Source organism: Euleptes europaea, chromosome 11 (genome assembly GCF_029931775.1).
Source record: "Euleptes europaea isolate rEulEur1 chromosome 11, rEulEur1.hap1, whole genome shotgun sequence".
Lineage (NCBI taxonomy): Eukaryota > Metazoa > Chordata > Lepidosauria > Squamata > Sphaerodactylidae > Euleptes > Euleptes europaea.
In genome coordinates, this window is record NC_079322.1 from 27,513,443 (window position 1) to 27,533,471 (window position 20,029).

General features: G+C 42.6%; 1 protein-coding gene across 1 annotated transcript in view; it reads left to right on the forward strand.

Annotated features, from left to right (window-relative positions):
• Positions 1-1,458: 1,458 nt before the first annotated feature.
• The window catches only part of ULK4 (unc-51 like kinase 4), a 207,008-nt gene continuing 188,437 nt past the window's right edge, over positions 1,459-20,029 (forward strand). Inside the window, 13 exon segments of the mRNA XM_056857060.1 lie at positions 1,459-1,627; positions 2,579-2,678; positions 3,926-4,065; positions 4,291-4,453; positions 5,970-6,071; positions 6,487-6,567; positions 8,866-8,941; positions 9,144-9,239; positions 10,186-10,307; positions 10,410-10,479; positions 11,576-11,678; positions 13,084-13,188; positions 18,853-18,913. Coding sequence (XP_056713038.1) covers positions 1,490-1,627; positions 2,579-2,678; positions 3,926-4,065; positions 4,291-4,453; positions 5,970-6,071; positions 6,487-6,567; positions 8,866-8,941; positions 9,144-9,239; positions 10,186-10,307; positions 10,410-10,479; positions 11,576-11,678; positions 13,084-13,188; positions 18,853-18,913 — 1,357 coding nt within the window. The 5' untranslated portion in view covers positions 1,459-1,489.

Consider the following 20,029-nt stretch of genomic DNA (forward strand, 5'->3'; position numbering starts at 1 on the left):
GTCAAGTCGCAGCTGACTTATGGCAACCCCTTTTGGGGTTTTCATGGCAAGAGACTAACAGAGGTGGTTTGCCAGTGCCTTCCTCTGCACAGCAACCCTGGACTTCCTTGGTGGTCTCCCATCCAAATACTAACCAGGGCTGACCCTGCTTAGCTTCTGAGATCTGACGAGATCAGGCTAGCCTGGGCCATCCAGGTTAGTATGTAAATGTGACTAGCAGGCATGATGCTACTACTGCAGACAGACTAACACGGCTACCCACTAAGCCTAACTTGTCAGTGGAGTATTTCGCCTTCTCCTCCAGGGGAGTTGGGTTTGCTCCAGGGTGGCGTGAATCCGCCTTAGTAGGGAAAAGGCTCTGGGATGTGAGTCCCATTTATGCATGGGAGGTTTTGTCTTGAGTTTGCCGCTCTCTAGATGCACGTGGTTCCCATCCGAATTCTCAACAATAAGCCCCCGTGCAGCATTTTGAGGATTGGGATGGGGGAAAATGTGCATCTAGAGAGCAGCAAATCCAAGGCAAAACCTCCCATGCATAAATGGCCAAAGGTTTGTTTCCCTCGGCCCACGAGAACATTCTCTTCTAATAGGGTTGCCTTCACTGTTACCTTCATTTTTCTTTCTCCTCTGACAGATGATGCCCAGGTTATTTGTCAGGCAGCTGCTATCAGTAATGTCTCCCATTTCTATGGGAAGAGCTGTAATTTCAGCCTATGTTATTAAAGGCACCTGCTTTTATGTAAGGGGGGGAAGGGCCCCTTCTTGTGAGAATCAAGGCTAGCCTGGGCCATCCAGGTCAGGGCCTAAGTGCACTTAAGTACATCTTATGTGTTTTCCTTAAAGAGGCAAACAGTGTTATCCTCCGGGGCTGTTTCAGATAGGGAAGCCTTGCCCTGTACCATTTTTCCTATGTGCTGTAGTCTAAATACAATTTGGCCCCATGTGCCTGGGATTTATTCCAACCATGCAGTTTGTAGTGTGTGGCTCATCATCAGGACCTAAGGAAAATGTAGAGTATGGTTGGGCCCTTAAGGGTTGTAGTAGAGGGAATATGAGGAAGGTAGAATGGACTGTGTTTAGCTATATTTTATAATTCTGTGTGAGCTTCCATACTATACAATTCCAGGTTCTGATTTGCTTTTCGTTGGTCGCAAAAACAGCAGCTAAATATTCGTTAATGTTTTACAGTCATGCATAAACTTATTGTTGCAGTTTGTTTAGCAAAAGAACTATGTGTCATTAAGTGTTATTGGTGCACTATGTGCACAATAAATGTTTGCATAAAAGTGCACAACCTTAATAACCAGATTCATACAATAGTGACCACCCCCTTTGGGTTGTGGTTGAAATTAATGTCAGTCATACAGAACATGTAAACATTCTATGAAATTATGTTCTATGAATTAAGGATTGTTTTCTTTGTTTTAAAGGTGGTGCTTTGTTACAAAATCAGTGGCTTTAATTTGATGTGTCCAATGTAACTTTCATTATGGAAAATTTTATTTTGTATGAAGAGATTGGAAGAGGAAGCAAAACGGTTGTTTATAAAGGCAGAAGAAAAGGAACTATTAATTTTGTGGCTATTTTGTGCACTGATAAAAGCAAGAGAGCTGAAATAACAAACTGGGTAAGAATTATATTGAATATCTGGGAAAGAGATGTGAATGTAAATTATCAACAATGTATTTTGAGAGGCAAATGTGTCAGCTGATTGAATTGTGTTTTTCATAGCTTACAATGAAATTGTATAATATGCCTAATAGCTTTATTTTAAAAAGTGTTCTTTTGTCAGATTCTTGGTCTTTGGTGTAAAATTACTCTGCATATCTTGAGTGTTCATACCAATAGTGCACAATTTTTGAATAGTCATCTGGGAGATAATTCTTTGTAGATGGAGAAACTATGTGAGACTTTTATGAGGTAAATGGCAATTATGTAGTACTCTAGGGCATTCATTACAATGATTTTAGATGCAATGGATTGCTATGGATTGCTATGTAGATCCTTTATGAGATTATTAAGATGTGTGATACGGTGCCAGGTATTTTGGCACAAAAATATGATACACAAGGGTCCTTGTTTTGCCATTAACTGATCTGGCAGTCATTCAACCCCTATGTAACTAGCTCTGAAACACTCTTTTCCTGGGTAGTGTCTGTTCTCTGTCTATCTCTGACTTTCCGTGTACTGTCTGTTTTAGTATAATCATCATGGGAATAGGTGGCAAAAATAGAATATAGCATCTAGGAATGAACATGATTATATCTTCACCTGGGTTGTCAAATCTACCCAGGTTTGAATAAAACACAGTTTGGGAAGACAGTGTTCACTTGGGAAAATAAAGAAGACATTTATTTACACATGTTTTATATATGGATTTCATATAATATTTGTAGAACTATTTTTTCTCAAGCTGAAGGCTCATGGTAGTTTACATTGAACACTTTCCTGTGCTGAAACTTCCGTCTACAAACCCAGTCCATGAATTGGTACCCTGAATAGATAACAGCTGTTCTATTATCTGCTTGGTCTCTCACATGTCCAATGTATGTCATCATGTGCAGATGATCTATTACAGGTGCGTCTTACCCATGAAATCAGACACAAGAACATAGTAACATTTTATGAATGGTATGAAACAAGCAATCATCTCTGGCTTGTGGTGGAATTATGCACAGGTAAGAGGATGTTAAACCAATATGTCGATATAATTCCACAGGGGTAGTCATGTTAATCTGTCACGGCAAATTAGAAGTTGAGTATTATGTTAAAGATGAACCAAGTTTATTCCCGTTTAAACGTCATTTCCTCAGTTGGATAGGACTGCATAATAATTTTACAGATATCTTCATAATTAAAGTCCCAAAAGGGGAGGCAAGAGGAGGCATCTAACTCCTCCTTTTCCCTTCCCCCTTTTGCACTCCTGTATATCAGAGGAAGCGAGGTCTGAATCCCAAAAGCTGATCATAGAATACACTTAGTTAGTATTTAATGTGCCACTGAACTAAAGTCTTATTTCAATATGTTGAGTGGCAGTTTGAGAGAACAACTTTTGGATGAAACTCTTTCTGCCCTAAATTTAAATACTTGCATCCAAAGCACTGTTTAGGCTCATGCGAGGGGGCTGTGTTATCTGAATACAATACCTGACTGTTTGTTTCTCTTTAAACCGTTGTTTGACCTATAGTTTATCTATAAACTCTAAGACTTCAAACACAATCTGCTATGTGGCATGAGAAACTTTCTGGAAAACAAGTCTGTAGCTCACTAGGGTTCACAGAAATAATGTCATAGTTCTTTGGATCCTAGCCAAAGTTATTTTTTTTAAATTGAGGATGAAGGTTAGAATCCAAAAAACTGCTTAAGGTATAACCTAGAGATTGAGTGTGCAAGCAGGAGTTCCTTTGGAAAACTTCTTGTAAAGCTCCAGTTTCAAAAGAGGTCCACTATGCATCCTGGCTGCTCCGTCGTGCGTGCGCGCGCAACTGTGAGTAGAGGAGCTGATTGAGAGAAATAAGTCCAAAGCTTCCTTGGGGAGGCAGAATTACTAAGCCACTTCTTTGGACCTAGTTTGAAGTTTATAAGCCTGTTCCCCCCAAAAAAGTAATCTTAGCCTGTAATTTATCTTATTATGTGAGGTGCTGATTGAACTTAGATTCTGACTAATATTTGATTATATATACTGAATACATTCTATTAAAAAAGTAGAGTACTACAGTAGAGAGGTTGAGGCAACTGGAATATTTATCAGGTTAGCATTTTCAGTTTTATGAAAAGGTGTGTGTGTCAAAGGGGTGGAGAATGTTTTATACAGTTTGACATACGTAGATCTAAATATTTAGAAAAAGTCTAATGTAATGCTTATAGTAGTCTGTTGCAAAAAGGTAAAATTATCTATAGTGATTTTCACTAAATACTTTTGTAGGTGGGTCACTAGAAATGGTAATTGCTCAAGATAAACATCTACCTGAGGATGTTGTACAAGAGTTTGGTATCGATTTGGTTACTGGACTCCGTCATATTCATGATCTTGGAATTATTTTCTGTAATCTTACACCTGGAAAGGTAAGTATCTTCTGAGCTAATCTGTTGTAGCAAAATAAAACAAAACTCAAGTTCCACCTTAAAGAGTAACATTTATTTCAATATGAGCTTTCATGGGTCACAGCCAACTTTGTCAGATGGATATGTGAATTGATAGATTAACACCTGAATTCCTGAAACGTTAAATCTCTTTTAGTATCAAAGAAGCAACTAATTAGTGTTTATGTCCACATTTTAACATAACAGATTCTCCTGGAAGGACCTGGCTCTCTGAAATTCAGTAACTTCTGCTTGGCTAAAGTAGAAGGTGAAAACTTAGAAGAATTTTTTGCTTTAGTAGGAACCGAGGAGGGAGGCGGTGACAGCGGTGAAAACACAGGACAAAGAAATCAGAAAAACAAACTGAAAGGTACATTGCAATATAAAAAATATATATCAAGATTTACAAACAAAGGCCTGGATCCAGAGTTTTTGTTCTTACAGTGATGAAGCCTTCCTCTGTATTGGTGGTCTTTTCAAAATATATATAAAAGGAGTAATTATGTGGCCATCTGTCTCACTGAAAGCACCTCTTGGATAAATGGACAGTCATTCCTCAACACAAAGTCAAACCAAGCTGCTGTGGGCCCTAGAAGATAGTGCAATGTAGTTGCTTAGCTGCAAGTTGCGCCAGGTGATGGTGGATGCTGCACTACCTCAGGTCTTCTGTGGTCTCCCAACAAATGCACTTTCCTCTCATGGTTGGTCCCACTCTACAGCTAGTGTAAAGTGGAACGCAGAGGAGACATTTAAGTTTCCAAGTCGGGGTGCCTGAATGTCTACATCATCCCCATTTCCCGGCTGCTTATTGTTCTGTGGTTAATTGGAACAGCTCTAGGTATGTCCTGCAGTCCCATCAGCATGATTAACTTACCGTATATACTCGTGTATAAGCTGAGTTTTTCAGCCCAAAAAAAGGGCTGAAAAAACCAAACTCAGCATATACGCGGGTCAATACGGTAGGAGGGGGGAGGGAGGGAAGGAGGGAAGAGGAACTTACTGCCACCGCCGCTGCCGCTGGCCCGCATGCCTTCTGTGTGGTTTGGAAGCGGCCAGCGGGGCCTGCCTGCGCTCAGGCAGGGCCCTGCCGCCGCCCCCGCTGCCGGCCCGCATGCCCTCTGGGCGGCCTGGAAGCGGCCAGCGGGGCCTGCCTACTCGCAGGCAGGGCCCCGCTGCCGCCCCTGCTGCCGGCTCGCGCGCCCTCTGGGCGACCTGGAAGCGGCCAGCGGGGCCTGCCTGCGCTCAGGCAGGGCCCCGCCGCCGCCCCCGCTGCTGGCCCGCGTGCCCTCTGGGCGGCCTGGAAGCGGCCAGCAGGACCTGCCTGCTCGCAGGCAGGGCCCCGCCGCCGCCCCCGCTGTCGGCTCGCACGCTCTCTGGGCGGCCTGGAAGCGGCCAGCGGGGCCTGCCTGCGCGCAGGCAGGGCCCCGCCGCCACCAGCTCCAGCGCTGGAAGGGCTCCGCTGCCGCCTCCAGCTGATCAGCGGGCCTCCTCCTCCCACCTCTCCCGGTAAGTTGGGGGTTCAGGGGCTCTTCCCCCTCCCCCCCCCAGGGTGGCGCTGGGGTCGGGGTGGGTCTGGAGGGTCTGGGAGGGGGTGGCACTGGGGTCGGTCTGGAGGGCCTGGGAGGCCGGGCGGGAGGGCGACCCGTTGTATAAGCCGACCCTCGGCTTATACGCGGGTGCCTAATTTTCCCCCATTTTTGGGGTGAAATTAGGCACCTCGGCTTATATGCGGGTCGGCTTATACACGAGTATATACGGTATTTAGAAGTTCTTATTTAGAGGAACTTATTTAGAAGTTAAATCCAGCAGGGGTTGAAATAGAGTGGTTAGTGATTTTTGAAGGCTATTACAGATGTGGAGGAAATATACTGATGATTTTTTTGCAGATTCTCCAGCTTACATTGCTCCAGAAGTGATAACGGGAGCCGACTTCTCTATAGCCAGTGATCTGTGGTCGTTAGGCTGTTTGCTGTATGAAATGTTCTCAGGTATTCATACAATATAATTACTAGCATATTAAAAATGCCTTGGAAAGTTAAGATGAAAATTATATTGTAAGCACTTTTAAGATCCAGGTAACTAAAATGTAGTTACGTCATTAGGAAAACATGGCTTTTGTTTACTACATACCTTGTATGCTGGTACACACAACAAAAACCAAAATAGTGATTTGTTCAGGGGTTTTTTGAGAATGAGAGCGGTCTGCTAAGCAGAATATTTCAGTGAGGGAACTCTTTTTCTGACAAGGTATCTACAGATCAGTGGTTTCTTATTCAGAAATCACAAATGTTTCTTTAGTGTAATAAATTATCATGTTTTCACCTGCAACTATAATCTTCAATTATTTTGTAACTTAATGCAGTCTTGTTTGAAATATGGCCTAAAGTGATATTACATTTACAGGGAAACCTCCGTCCTTAGGAAACCTTACTAAATTATCAGAACAGATTGTACATGAAGATCCTTTTCCACTTACACAAAAAGGTAATGCTATGTGCTAATACATTATCTAATAAACCTGGTGAAATATAATTCAGTCAGTTTTCTCAAGTGTGATAAAAGCATGTATGGGTTTTCTTGCCTTGCCAAACAATACCTAGGAGAAAGTCTTTCAGAAACTTATTATGTACTCCAGCGATATGTCTTAAGGCTTCCTTCTTGCTACTACACCTTTCTTTTTCTGGTGTGGTATAATAATGACTGTATTCAGATGTCACCTGCTAATGCTACAAGTATTTATGAGAGATTACCAAGTTACTGGGATATTGATTACTAACATGAAAGTCTTGGGGTTTGTTTTGTAAAATTTCATTTTTAAGAAAAGGACAGATCAGTTCTTGCTGTAAAGGAAGAAAATCTGAAAAATGTGCTACAGAATGGCAATAAAGTTCAGTCACTATGTCTGCATGGGACCCTAGAGGGTCTTATGGCACCAACAAATTACTGAGCATGCCAGCCCAAAATTTGTGCATAAAGGGACAGGGAGGCATTTCCTCATGTGGCCAAAGATGCCAGCGAAGTGGCTGCCAGGAATTGCAAGAAGGTAGGCAGCAAGCACTGGGAAAATGTTGCCAGTAACTAGTAAGTATATAAAGAATGGCAAATGGAAGTGGTTTAGGTAGTGATGGAAAGACAGGAAGTGAAAGGTCGATTTGGGAGAATGTAGTGATAAAATATTGCCCGGATTTGTGGTGGTGCATGCTGCTAGGTCTAGATTTCATGGAGAAGGACAAGCATTTGCAGTATTCTCTGGTGGAATTTTAAAAAGGGGACTTTAAGATGTAGTGTTTAAAGAAGGTAGCAATATTTTCTTCTACTGTTTATTAGTCTATTGTTGTCCCACCCTTCCTGCAAGGAGGTGGTGTGATTAATTTTCCTGTCTGTTTTATCCTCATAACAACCGTATGATGTAAGTTCAACTAAGAGAGTGCCTGGCCCAAATTCACCTGGCAAATGTCTGGGAATTTAAACTGAGGTCTCCCAGATCTGAGTGTGATGCCCTAACAGTTACTGCTCTCTGGCTCTAGTTATTTAGAAATCACTACAATTCGTTTGTTGTGGCAAGGACAAGTTGATGTCTACTTGTGCATCTTTTTTTTATTTTATTAGAAAAAAACCAATGACAATAACAACTAAAAAAAGCAGAATTACTGACAGTCTTCGTAATTTAAAAAATAATATATATATATACACACACATGCACACATAATAAAATAAGATCAAGTCTTCCATGCTACAGCTTATTTCTGTGTCTTCATATTCATCATTACATCCTGACTGAGGGCAACACGTTCTTCTTTCCCGCCCTTGTTTATGAAATTCTCTATTTTACTTATTGTATGTGACCATACTGCATCCAATCTTATTGTATCTCTGTTTTTCTGATATGCTGTTAGCTTAATTAAAACATACCGTATTTTCCGGCGTACAAGACGACTGGGCGTATAAGACGACCCCCCATTTTTACAGTTAAAATTTAGAGTTTGGGATTGTCCCGAGTCCGCGGCCTAGAGTCGGCCCTCAGGACTGCGCCCCAACCCCGCGGCCGCCCCCAGACCTCCTGGAGTGGCCCAACCCGAGTCCGCGGCCTGGGGCCAGCCACCGGTCCTCCTGGGGCGGCTCAACCCCCGGGGACATGGACAGAGCAGAGGCGGCTCCCCAGGGAGATTCTCCAGTCCGGCTCGGAATTCAGCATCCGGCGTATAAGACGACACCCGGCGTATAAGACGACCCCCGACTTTTGAGAAGATTTTCCTGGGTTAAAAAGTAGTCTTATACGCCAGAAAATACAGTATATTTCTTTAACGAGCCATTCCTCTGTCTTTGGAGTTGATTTTTGTTTCCAGTGACTGGCAAAGGTTGTTCTAGCCACAGTTATCATATGTAACACCATACAAAGTTGATCTTTAGCTAGATTAGGTACCAGATTTAACAAGAATATCTCTGGTTTACATGGACTATCAACCTCCATTCCAACCTACTTGTGCATCATTAACTGTGTGATAAATTCCATTGCTTTCTGTAATTTTAGACATCTGATAGCAGGATAAATCTAAGAGCTAGTAGATATGCTTACTTTTTTTAGAAAGAGGAGAAATGAAACTCATATCCACTAGTATGGCCCTAATGGCAACATCACATGCCTTGAGTACTGTTTCGTTGGACTGAATGCAGGCGTTGGTGAGCTTGGTTCCATTTAAATTGTGTAGTCATGATATTTTTTAGCCTTTCTTAAGAAAATCACTTTTGTTTCCAAATAAACTGTTCAATTTTATCTTACAGGACCTGCACTTCTAAAACCATCTTCAGACTTTGTTTGCTTGCTTGAGTCATTGCTTCAAAAGGATCCTCTAAAGAGGTAGAATGTTGATTTGAAAATCTAGAGTCATTGCTTCAAAAGGATCCTCTAAAGAGGTAGAATGTTGATTTGAAAATCTAGCAATCTGTAAATGATAGATGCTGATGTAAGCTTTTCCATAGTTTGGGGGTGGGGGTGCTGTGGCCTTTACATTGTTGATGAGTTTGGAAGGTTATATCACTTTATCTCATTATATTTAAAGGATGACCTGGGGAGAATTATTACAGCATCCTTTCTGGAAAGATGCCTTTATCCAGACTCCCAGTGAATCCATGCCCAGCCAAGACACAAGCTTCAGGTACAATCGATTAAGTGGAGATTTAAAATGTGAATACTATTGTCATTGTTAAGTTGCCTTTTCAGTTTTAATTTTTAGTTGTTTAATATGCACTTAGTTTACACTGGTTTTTCATGGAGCAGCTCTAGTACTGAATTGTATGTGGAGGAAAGAGTACCTCAGGAACTGATGTTGGCTATCATGGGAGTTGTGCTGCTACACTACACTTGATCTTAGCCAAAAGGCCGAGAAGCGAGTTGTGTTGCTATCACTTGTGTGGAATGTGCCAGTTGCACTGTTCCTGCTAGTTCTAGGACTAGAACTGCTGGGGATCAGTATGATTAAAACACAGTTCCATTCTGGATTGAGAGAACCAAACATAAATAAATATGTTGTTCAAACAACCTTCCTTTTTTTGTAGCACTCTGTGTAATACAATGTACACCTACTGCCTGATTCTGACAATTATACATTTAATCCTTTATATAGCACACAACTGCCAATATGACACTAACTTTAGATTCACTGAGTAATTTAAATATTACTGGGGGGAAAGTGAAGTCTGCTCATAGTAGTGTTCTTCAATCAATGAATCTCTTTCTGCCTCCCAGAATAACAATCGTGAGAACTGCAAACTTTTCTGTAGTAAAGTGGAGTTCTTGGGTTTCTGGTAGTGTTATACAGAATTAGTCCAATCTTAGGCCACTGAAATTAATGGGCTCTGATTTGAGTAACTTCATGTAGAATTCTACTGTGAAACATCCACTAAATTCTGTTTGGAACACTCACAATTGCTTTACATTCACCTCACCAATTACCTTTTCAGAATGCCTGCCCTTTACACTGATTTATAAATACAAATTTCTTTGCAAAATTAATTCAGGTGTTTGAAGTTCTGAACCTAGATAGATAAAATCCAGTGAAAGTTGTATTGAATTCAGAGTTAATTTCATTGTTGTTTGAATAGTGGTGGAAATGCCAAGCTGTTTGTATCAGAAAAGTCTAACCATCAGTCGGAGAGTCAAACAGATCCAGACATCATTATATGCCCAGAAGCAGATAAACAATTGAACAAATCTTTCAAGCTGGGTAAGACTATTACTGTAATGTGAAAATCATAATGAAGATGCATGTTTGAAAAACTATATATAAATATTTAGGTTGATACTAGTTGTGTTTTTTGTTTGGCAGACAATGCAGAAGAATTACGTCCTAAAAATGCAGTTGATGGTGAATCAAATGAGTCTATGTTTCTTCTCAGGTATTACCTTATACCTACTTTTTTGTCCTTTAAAGCAAATTCTGTTCCCTAGCTTTATTATGTGACCAGTGCAGACTTTAAAAAACATGAGTCTGTTCCCATGTTACATATAGTTTACACCTTCAACATCAGTTGTGGGAAGCCAAAGAGAATATCAGATATGATAGCTTCCTGAGCTGCCCTAGTTGGACTAGAGGCCTAACACTATTTCAGCTAATGATTAATTTCTATTAGGGAAATTCTGAAGCGGGGTTGGGAAGCAGCCCCTATTCTTCCCTGTTGAGTTCGCTCCTGGGTGGAGTGAGTTGCTCTGTACCCAGATTTGCAAGGAGACAGAGGCACGCAGTATTGTAACCTTAAAGACTATTTATTATATCAAATGGTAAACTAGAAAAAAACAGGCATAGCTTATCCAGATAGGGGAGGGGAGTACATGTGACACACGTGAATTATGGCCAACCCCCCTGCTCAATCTGAGGGGGAAGACTTGTCCCAGTCAGGCCACCATTAAGGTAAATCTTGGATTCCCTTAGCACTTTGAGCCAAGTCATCTATGTTTAAACTTGAGGATGGTACACTTGGCTCTGGAATGTCTGCAGTAACCTAACCAAAGGGCAACTTGAAAGCAGAGCATTCTTGCAAAGGCTTATGGGAAGAAGAACCAGAGATGAGTATTCAGAGAGAAAAACTCCTGGTGTCAATCCTTTAAAAATCTGCCACATTTTCTAAAAACAGATATGCAGGACTTGCCAAATCGCCAAAGCAACTGTCTCTGAAATCTCGTCCTGTAATACTATTTATATGAAAGGCATATGCAGTTATCCAGAAGTAAAGAGAGGCATTTGCTTTATTCTAATTTATGTATTTTATGGCTGAAAACTAATTCTGGGGCTGAATCGTAGTGAGTGAGCTGCAGCTGAGCCCTGGTCTCATAACAAGATTTGCTGTTTACTAGCAGGATGGTGGAAAATGGTTGTGAACTTAAATTGTGAGTGCACAATTGCATAAAATTGTGGGAGTTGTAGAAAGTTAATATAGGAGATGTTTGGAATTTAAGTATTCTGTTTTGTTTGCATGTGTATGCATTCTCTTTCAGTTCTCGCCCAACTCCAAGAACTAGTTCTACAATAGAAATGAACAGGGCTACTATTGTTGTAAGTCCTAATTCAGCGCACCAAACACTGCCTCCTTCAGTAAAGGTGAGTGCAGATTGAAGGAAGGAAGAGGCTAAACAATAAGTTTTATAGGATTGCTATAGGGAAATAAATTATCAGTAGAGCAATTAACAGTGATCATAATTTGGAAAACATCAAATAACAAAGAGCCCTTCAGGTGCCACAAGGCTAACAAATGCGTGCCACAAGATTCTTTGTTATATTACCCACAGCAGACTAAGGCTGCTTCCAAACAGCAATGATTTTCTGAGTAGCTTTCATTGTCGCTATGAATGCAGTGGCAATGGAGCACCCACACAGTAGGTTTCTCTGAACCATCCTTGCCTCAGACCCATAGCTGCCATCCCCTTTTCTCCATGCCATTGGAGGGCTTCTTTGGCCCTTTTTGAAAAATTCACAGTTGACGTGTTGCTATTGCATTATAGCTACCTATTGATGAATTCCTTTGAATTCCCAGCTTCCATGTAAAAAAAAAACATGTCAACAGTCCTTTATATTGTGGACATGTCTTTTCCCTTTATATCTCTACAATAAAATGGGTTAGAGACTTAACGAAAGAAAGGAAGAAAGCTGGGAATTCAGAGGAATTAGTAGATAAATCGTTATAATGCTATAGCAGTATGTGGATAGATCTTTATAATGTTATAACCCTGTAGTGATATCAGTTGCAGATCTTGTTGAAGAAACCTGAAAAAGCCCTCTGGTTGCTGGGGGAGCATGAGGCAAGGAAAATGATGGTGATGTGTGGGGGGACTTGCAGAAAAGCACACCTTCCCATCTACATATCATACAAACACACTGTGACTGATCTTTCACAGGTTAGGTAAAGATCATTGCAAAGCAGTAAAAACCAGAGGAAGTGGATGATCAGGTGATGATGTTGTATGGATGCTCCAAAAACATCTATTCTTGTTTTGATGCCAAACCAGAGCAGAACCTCCATGTTGAAGCAGATTAACATATTTACCAGTACCACTCCCAGAATAGAAAAAGAGAGCCTCACTGGATTGGAGGAGAGATACAATAATTGACCAAAGGAGCAGAGAGGATGAGGAGCATAATTACTTTGCAGAATATGTACACACCTTCTTAAAGCTGGCAGAGGCTGCTAAGGAGGAGTACAATAATTTGTTTTTTGCTTTGTTTTTCATGGAAAGCAGAAGTAACAAAGTTGTGCAGAGCCACTGTTCTCTTTCTGTCTTTGTATGTGTACACAGAGTGTGAAGCCTGAAATTCCTGCTGTTGGGCTTCTCAAAGAAGTATGAAATTCAGTGTTTTGGTGTGCTGGCCAGGAACTATTTGTAATTTGTGCATGAGTTGAGTGCCTTGTTGTATTAAACACAAGACTTGCATATCTGTCATGCTTATGACAAATATTAAAGGGAAAATACTCACAGGACATATTACTAATGTTTTTCTTATATTCTAGGTTAAGAACACATACTGCATTGAGCAGGATATGGAGTCCAAAGTGAAGGAACTTATCTACGTGGAGTCTGATTTAAGTGTAACTCCTATTATTGACAATCCAAAGGTAAAATTAAAACTTACCACACACAGCACTTCTGATTGTATGCAGGAACATGATGCCATTTTTGCATTGCACAGATAAATCTTTAACTCTTATGAATGTTTCCACCTGGTGGCTGTACCAGTTTTCTACAGTTTTATGTCAAACACATGTATCCAGGGGCGATGCCCCTGTACTTACCCCAGGAGAATGCAAGCCCCACAGCTGGGGAAGGTGCCTTATGGGTTGCAGTGGGGGCTGGCCTTGGCAGAGTCTACTCACGAGTTAGCCAGCTTGAATGAAGGAGCCCAGCCAGCTCTCAGCAGCACCGGCCTTCATAGAGGAGGTTGGGCAGAGCAACTAGCTATTTAAAGAAGTCCAGCGGGATAGGCAAGGTAAGCGTCCATTGGCCCAAGAGCTTGTCACTCCCCAGAGCAGGATTGGGAGGAGCTGCCGAACCCAGGATTGTCCCTCCCTTGGGGAAGCATTTAAAGTAGGGGTGTTGAACTCATTTGTTAGGAGGGCCATATATGACATAAATGTCACTTAGCTAGGCCGGGCCTAAGGGCTAACTGGTACGAAACCACAGCCCTACAGCTATGGTTTAAACTTGAGGGAAATGTAACCCATCAAGTTCCTAATAGGGCCTTATTAAAGCTAGCAGTATCTCTAAAATGGCTTAACAACAAACCTTCCAAGAGAGTGTGCTAGACTCAATAAATCCACCAAAACCTTATGTAGACCAGAGAACGCATCAAGACGCCAAACTGCCACAAAAAACCTCTCTAAAGACAATGAGAATGATGACAACAACAACAACAACAACGCAGGTCTTCCCCCCAAACAATCAATCAAATCACTCCTTCCTTTCAGGTTGAAGTCAGCCATGAGGCAGAGAAACCCCCCAGAATTCAAACAGTGGAACTGTGAACCACAATCAGTGGAGAAATGAAAGCAGGGCCTCCCTCCAAAAGAATAATAAAATAACCCTTTCAAACTAACAACCCCATCACTACCCCCACCCCCACCAACCGGCCAAGGTCTGTTGGCTTCTGGCAAAATTCAGAAAATAAGGGCCAAATACTACAACTTGTTTAAAAGAAAAATGTTGATTTCTCAAACCTTTTGATGCCTTCTTCTCCAAGCAGCAGGTTTTAATTCAGCAGGTCATGATGAGGCACCAGGACACAGATGGAGAATCAGGCAGCTAAAGCCAAGCTTTACCACCACTCTCTCTCTCAAATCTCTGTAAGAAATGACCTGGTTTGGGAACCAGACCTGCTTTTATAGTCTTTGGCCAAGCACAGAAAAGTTTGAAAATAATCCCAGCCAAAAAACACCTTCTGTGATTGGTGAAAGAACACTGTTCTTCCTTACCTGGGTTACTATTGGCCAATGAAAATTATTGGCCCTCCTCTCTCCCCCTCTCTAGGTTGTCCTCTGTTGCAATCAAGGTAGGTTGCACCAGCTGGCCACATGGGAAGCTCCAGTGAACCAATGGAGGGAGCAGGCATCTTGGAGTGGCCAATAGGAAAGCTCACTGGAGTTCCCCGTTTGCCAAGCTGGCGGTCTCTGAGTTCCCCGTTTGCCGAGCGGGCGGTCTCTGAGTTCCCTGTTTGCCGAGTGGGCGGTCTCTGAGTTCCCCGTTTGCCGAGCGGGCGGTCTCTGAGGGCAGTCATGTACTGTCTATGGGCGAGAGCTGTTCCTTGTTTTAGTATGTTCCTGGGCCAGGATGTACAAAAACAAATGACAGGATTGCCAACTGGACACAATTGGAGAGGCTGGAAGGCCTATTGAAGATAATGGGAGGCAGGATTGTCAGTTGACTTGCATGTGCTCCCTTGAAATGCATTTCAGTGCAAAAAGAGTTGCAAAGAAAATGTGGAATGGATTTTCCTTTAAGGTCTCTTGGCCCAGATGCAGTACTCTGGGACTGGAATGATAACCCCCGGAGTAGAATGACAGTCTCTAGGAATGGAATCAGTCCTCTGGGATGGAATGTCAGCCCCAGGGAGTCGCAGAAGTGTTCTGGGACTGAAATAACAGCTAGTTCCAGGGCTGTCATTTCAATCTGGCGATTGTCATTCCAGTCTCAGAACACTTCCGCTAGTCTCAGGGTCTGTCATTCTACTCCCAGACCACTTCTGCTGCTCCCTGGGGCCGTCATTCCAGTCCCACAACACTTCTGCTACTCCCTGGGGTTGTCATTCCACTCTGGGGGATGTCATTCCAGTCCAGGATGACTGATTCTAAACCTAGACACCATCATTCCACTCTGGGGGCTGTCATTCGAGAACCAGAGTAGTGTATCTGGGCCAAGAGACCTTAATGGAAAATATGTGTGAGTAACATATCATTCAAAAGTTTCCCTGGAGGTCACCCTTCAAGCATCAAAGAGACTCAGATCTGCATAAGTTCATTTAAACTGTTACATCATGTGCCTGCAGACATGCTTTAAAAATGCAAACATAAAATTTAACACAGTGATAATTTGCACACTAGTTCCTTCTCCACACAGACCAAAATCACACCTTGAATATAAACTGAAGAGCAGCTGTAAACCAACCATGACACATGGCCATCCATAGGGTCAGAAATCCAGTACAAACTGAATGTAGAAATGTATATGTTTATTTGACTTAGAAAAATAATAAAAATTATTAAGAAAAAGAAATCCAGTACAAACTCTCCTTTTTTCCACACGATAGAAACTTGATACTTGCACACCCAGAACTGCACCTGGGTCATCAGCATAGCCTCTTCACCGAGAGCCCCCGCAATTGCTGACATTGTGCTCGCCCCCAGCTCACCACCTAGCACCTTGCTCCAACCTGATGGTGCGCTTCTCCATAGCACAGTGCCAGGTAGTCTGGCATGGCCCAGCCCGGGCTCTGCTGCTAGTGCCAGGACTGACTGTGAAGCAGTCAACATGAATCTAGGATCAGTGGAGCGCCCAGTGGGGGAGCAGCCAGAGTTCCTCGCTGGCAAGAGCCCCGGCCTTTGCGGCCTTCTGCGAAGTGAGGACTCCAGTCCCCACTGAGTTTTTTCTAGTCAGGTGGGCGAGCCTAAGCCGGTGCTCTGGGCCGGGGGGGGGCACCCTGCAGAGAGGCACCCTCCCACCCCGCCCTGTGGGATGAGCTCACTGTTGGGAGGGGGAAAAGTAGGATTGGCATGAACTTCGATTGTAGCCTCCCTTTCTTGTGTAGACCCGAGGAAGGGCTCTGTCAGTCATGAGTGGGAGGGTGGAGGTGAAAGGCTAGAATGCCTGTCCCTTGCTTAGTGAGGAGAAGAGGGACGCTGGCCTCCCTCCCCCAATGGAATAAGTCTGGAACAAGTCGACTGGGGCCATGGCAGATACTATGGGCCTGTGTGGCCAAATAAGTTGGAAACAGGCAGGATGAAGAGAAGGCAGACTGGAATCCAGAGAGCCAGGAGCAACTGGCAGGGGGTTGCCGCCAAAGCAGGGTCATCGGGAGCAAGCACAGAGCAGGGAGGCCAACTTTCTGCGTGGGAAGTTCTCTCATGCCTGAGGGAGGGCTGCCTTGGAGTTGGCCTCAGCACCCCGGGCCAATGAGGAAAGGTGGCTCGCGGGACGGATCAGAGGGCTCAAGGGGCCAGATCTGGCCCAGGGGCCGTATGTTTGACACCCCTGATTTAAAAAGCGTGCCTAAGAGCAGCCAGCGAGGAACTGGTTGACCCATTCAAAGGTAGCAGGGAAGAGGTAAGTGGCTGAGCAGAGTAGGGAAATTGGGTGAAGAGAAACTCCCTTCTCTTGCTCTAGTTTGAGGCTGTTTACTAGGGCAGTTGCTCAAATGAAAGTAACCCTGGAGTTGGAGGGTGAGATAACCCTGGACTCACATATACTGTTAGGATGGATAGCTTTTGTATCAGCTGTGTAAACAGAAAGAAATGTTTATGCATTGGGTCTTTTTTTGTTTTTTCTTGTTGCGTGCTCTGAATGTTGCACCCCATGGGATCAGTTTACTGTATTAAGATGTAGCAATCTGTGGCTTGCTGCCCCTTGTTTTCTTCTTGTCCTTCTGCCTGGCTTTGTACTGCTCCTTCATGCTTGTGATGGTCATCCCACAAAATCTTCCTAACAATTCTGTGAGGAAGCTTAGATTGATAGAATGCTTTGTCCCTGATAACCTAGTGAGGACTGAGCTTCGTGGTTGGGCAGGGCTTTGAACTCTGACCTCTGTGGTACAAGTCAAACACTTTAACCACACAAATGTTAAAGTGTTAAATGAAGATGAGTTATAAAACTTAAAAGGGATTTTCCAGCAAATGGAAGGTAGAAATCCCATGGGACATAACATCACAGAGTCAATGTTCTGTAGAGGTTGGACTGGGATCTGGGAGCACCAAGTTTGAATCCCTGCTCTGCCATGGAAACTTGCTGAATGACCTTGGGACAGTCACACCCACTCAGCTTAACCTACCTCATAGGGTTGTTATAAGGATGAAATGGAGGAGCGGAGAACAACGTAAGCACCTTTGGGTCACTGTTGGGGAGAAAGGTGAAGGGTAAATGAGGTAGATAAACAAATGAAAAGCCCGGAATAATGCAATTTTGGCCTGCTGCTGAAAAATTAACAGGTTGGGCACCAAGCAAAGAATCGGGCTTTTATCTGATGGTTCCCTTCTGGGTGTATATGTGATCTTGCACAAGTGGAAGTGTATTTTTCCTCCCACAAAGAATGTTGTGCTTAAAGCATTAATTGTATCCAAATATGGTGGTTTGCTTGCACAAGGCAGACTGTTGGGGCCCCTTGTGGTCATTCTGGCAAAGTCTTATTGAGACTTTGGGAGTGGACTACTAGAAGTGTCCCATGTGCAGCAGTTTTTACTTGCCCTTGGAACAGTGGCTTGGACATGTTCTTCTGCTTTTGCAGTTGCCCTTGCATCCATGGAACCGCACTTAGTTGATGTTGCATTCTGTGTACATTTTGTTGGGTGTAGGGCAGGAGGAAGGGATTCCACAGACATGGCTGCCTGACAGAAACGGCCCTAGCCTTTCATGGCTGCACAGTTCAACTTTGCAGGTGGAGGGGTGTGAAGCAGGTGATGAAGATCTCAAACCTTGGGCAGGTACATGTGAAAGAAGACAGTCCAGATTCCAGAGCATTTAGGGCTTTAAAGGTTACTTTCAATTGAGCCTGGTGTTGAATCTGTTAAGTATAATCACAATCCAAAGTCCTGGTTCAGCACAGCCGTGGAGGTTTTGGACTTGTGTTTCTCAAAGAGCAGCTCCCCAAATAGCAACTCCACAGGCTCATGGCAAACCGCTTTTGAAACTGAAGGACATTTTAAAAGCAGTTCATAATGTAATGCGAAACTGCTTTTCAAATAAAAGAGTTTTCAAAAACCAAACAGACCAAAACTCCTGGTTTATTTTAATGCTGAAATGGACAAAGAGTATCTAATAAATTTGGCTAAGCAAAAATTCAGGAAAATGGAACTTTTTTAGCTAGTTACGTTGATACTGCTGTTATCCTATTCTAGGATTGAATTGTGAACTTATTCTCCAACTTCATGATAGTAACAATTTTGTGGGGGTTAAGACTGAAATATTGACAGCTCTTGGGCGTTTTACGATTAAAATTATTATGTGAGGATACATTCAAATTTTATGCCTGTCAATGCTTAGAATTGCCTCAAGTCAGACCATTCTTTTTTTTTCTCCAGATAGTAAAGCAAGCACCAGTGAGATTTGACTTGAAAAATTTACATATACCAGCACATTCAGGTAAAGTCTGCTGAAGTAATGATAAAATATGAAACAGTTCTAAAATATATAAAATATGCACAATGGCAGATTATTCTTTGATACTAGAGAAAGTCTTAGCATCCACTTAACTGCTATTTGATTTCTTGTGTCTGTTTGATTTACTTTGATTTCTCACAAATGCTATTATGTAAAAGGTATGCCCACGTGGGTGGGGAAATCTGTTATCATTGTTATTTTAAAATTAAATGTATTTTGAGCTCCTGTTTTATGTATGTTATGGTAGTCCATATTAGGTATGTTTTATTTAGTGTTTGTCTTAACAAGGAAAAATACAACAGGATCAGAGAAATACCAATTGCTATTTATTCAGTTTGGTATAATCTAGGCTCACTACAATGGGTTTTTATGGTATACTCAATTCTATGTATGTTTGCATAAGCCTTGTTCTTAGGTAAGTGTCTTTGGATAGGTAGGCTGCAACAGGGATGAGTCCAATGACTGTGATACATTGCTATCTGATAGTTGTTTCTTACATGCTCAAAAATTGCAGTGTGTTAACTGCCCTGTGGTGCAGAGTGGTAAGCTGCAGTACTGCAGTCCAAGCTCTGCTCACGACCTGAGTTCGATCCCAACAGAAGTTGGTTTCAGGTACCTGGCTCAAGGTTGACTCAGCCTTCCAGCCTTCCGAGGTCGGTAAAATGAGTACCCAGTTTGCTTGGGGGTAAAGGGAAGATGACTGGGGAAGGAACTGGCAAACCACCCCGTAAACAAAGTCTGCCTAGTAAACATCGGGATGTGATGTCACCCCATGGGTCAGAAATGACCCAGTGCTTGCACAGGGGACCTTTACTTTAGCCTAAAATATAGGCTATGCACTTATTGAAACCAAACCAAACTTATGGATTATCCTTCAGTAGTAAAAGTGCTTTGGTTCTGATATTGGAACTTCTTCATGTCAAATACAGTTCTACAAGCCTTCTTATGTGAAGTGACGTGAACTTTCCTATAGTAAACTTAACCTCATTAGGATAATTCACAGTGGATAGCCGTGTTAGTCTGTCTGCAGTAGTAGAAAAGAGCAAGAGTCCAGTAGCACCTTAAAGACTAACAAAAATATTTTCTGGCAGGGTATGA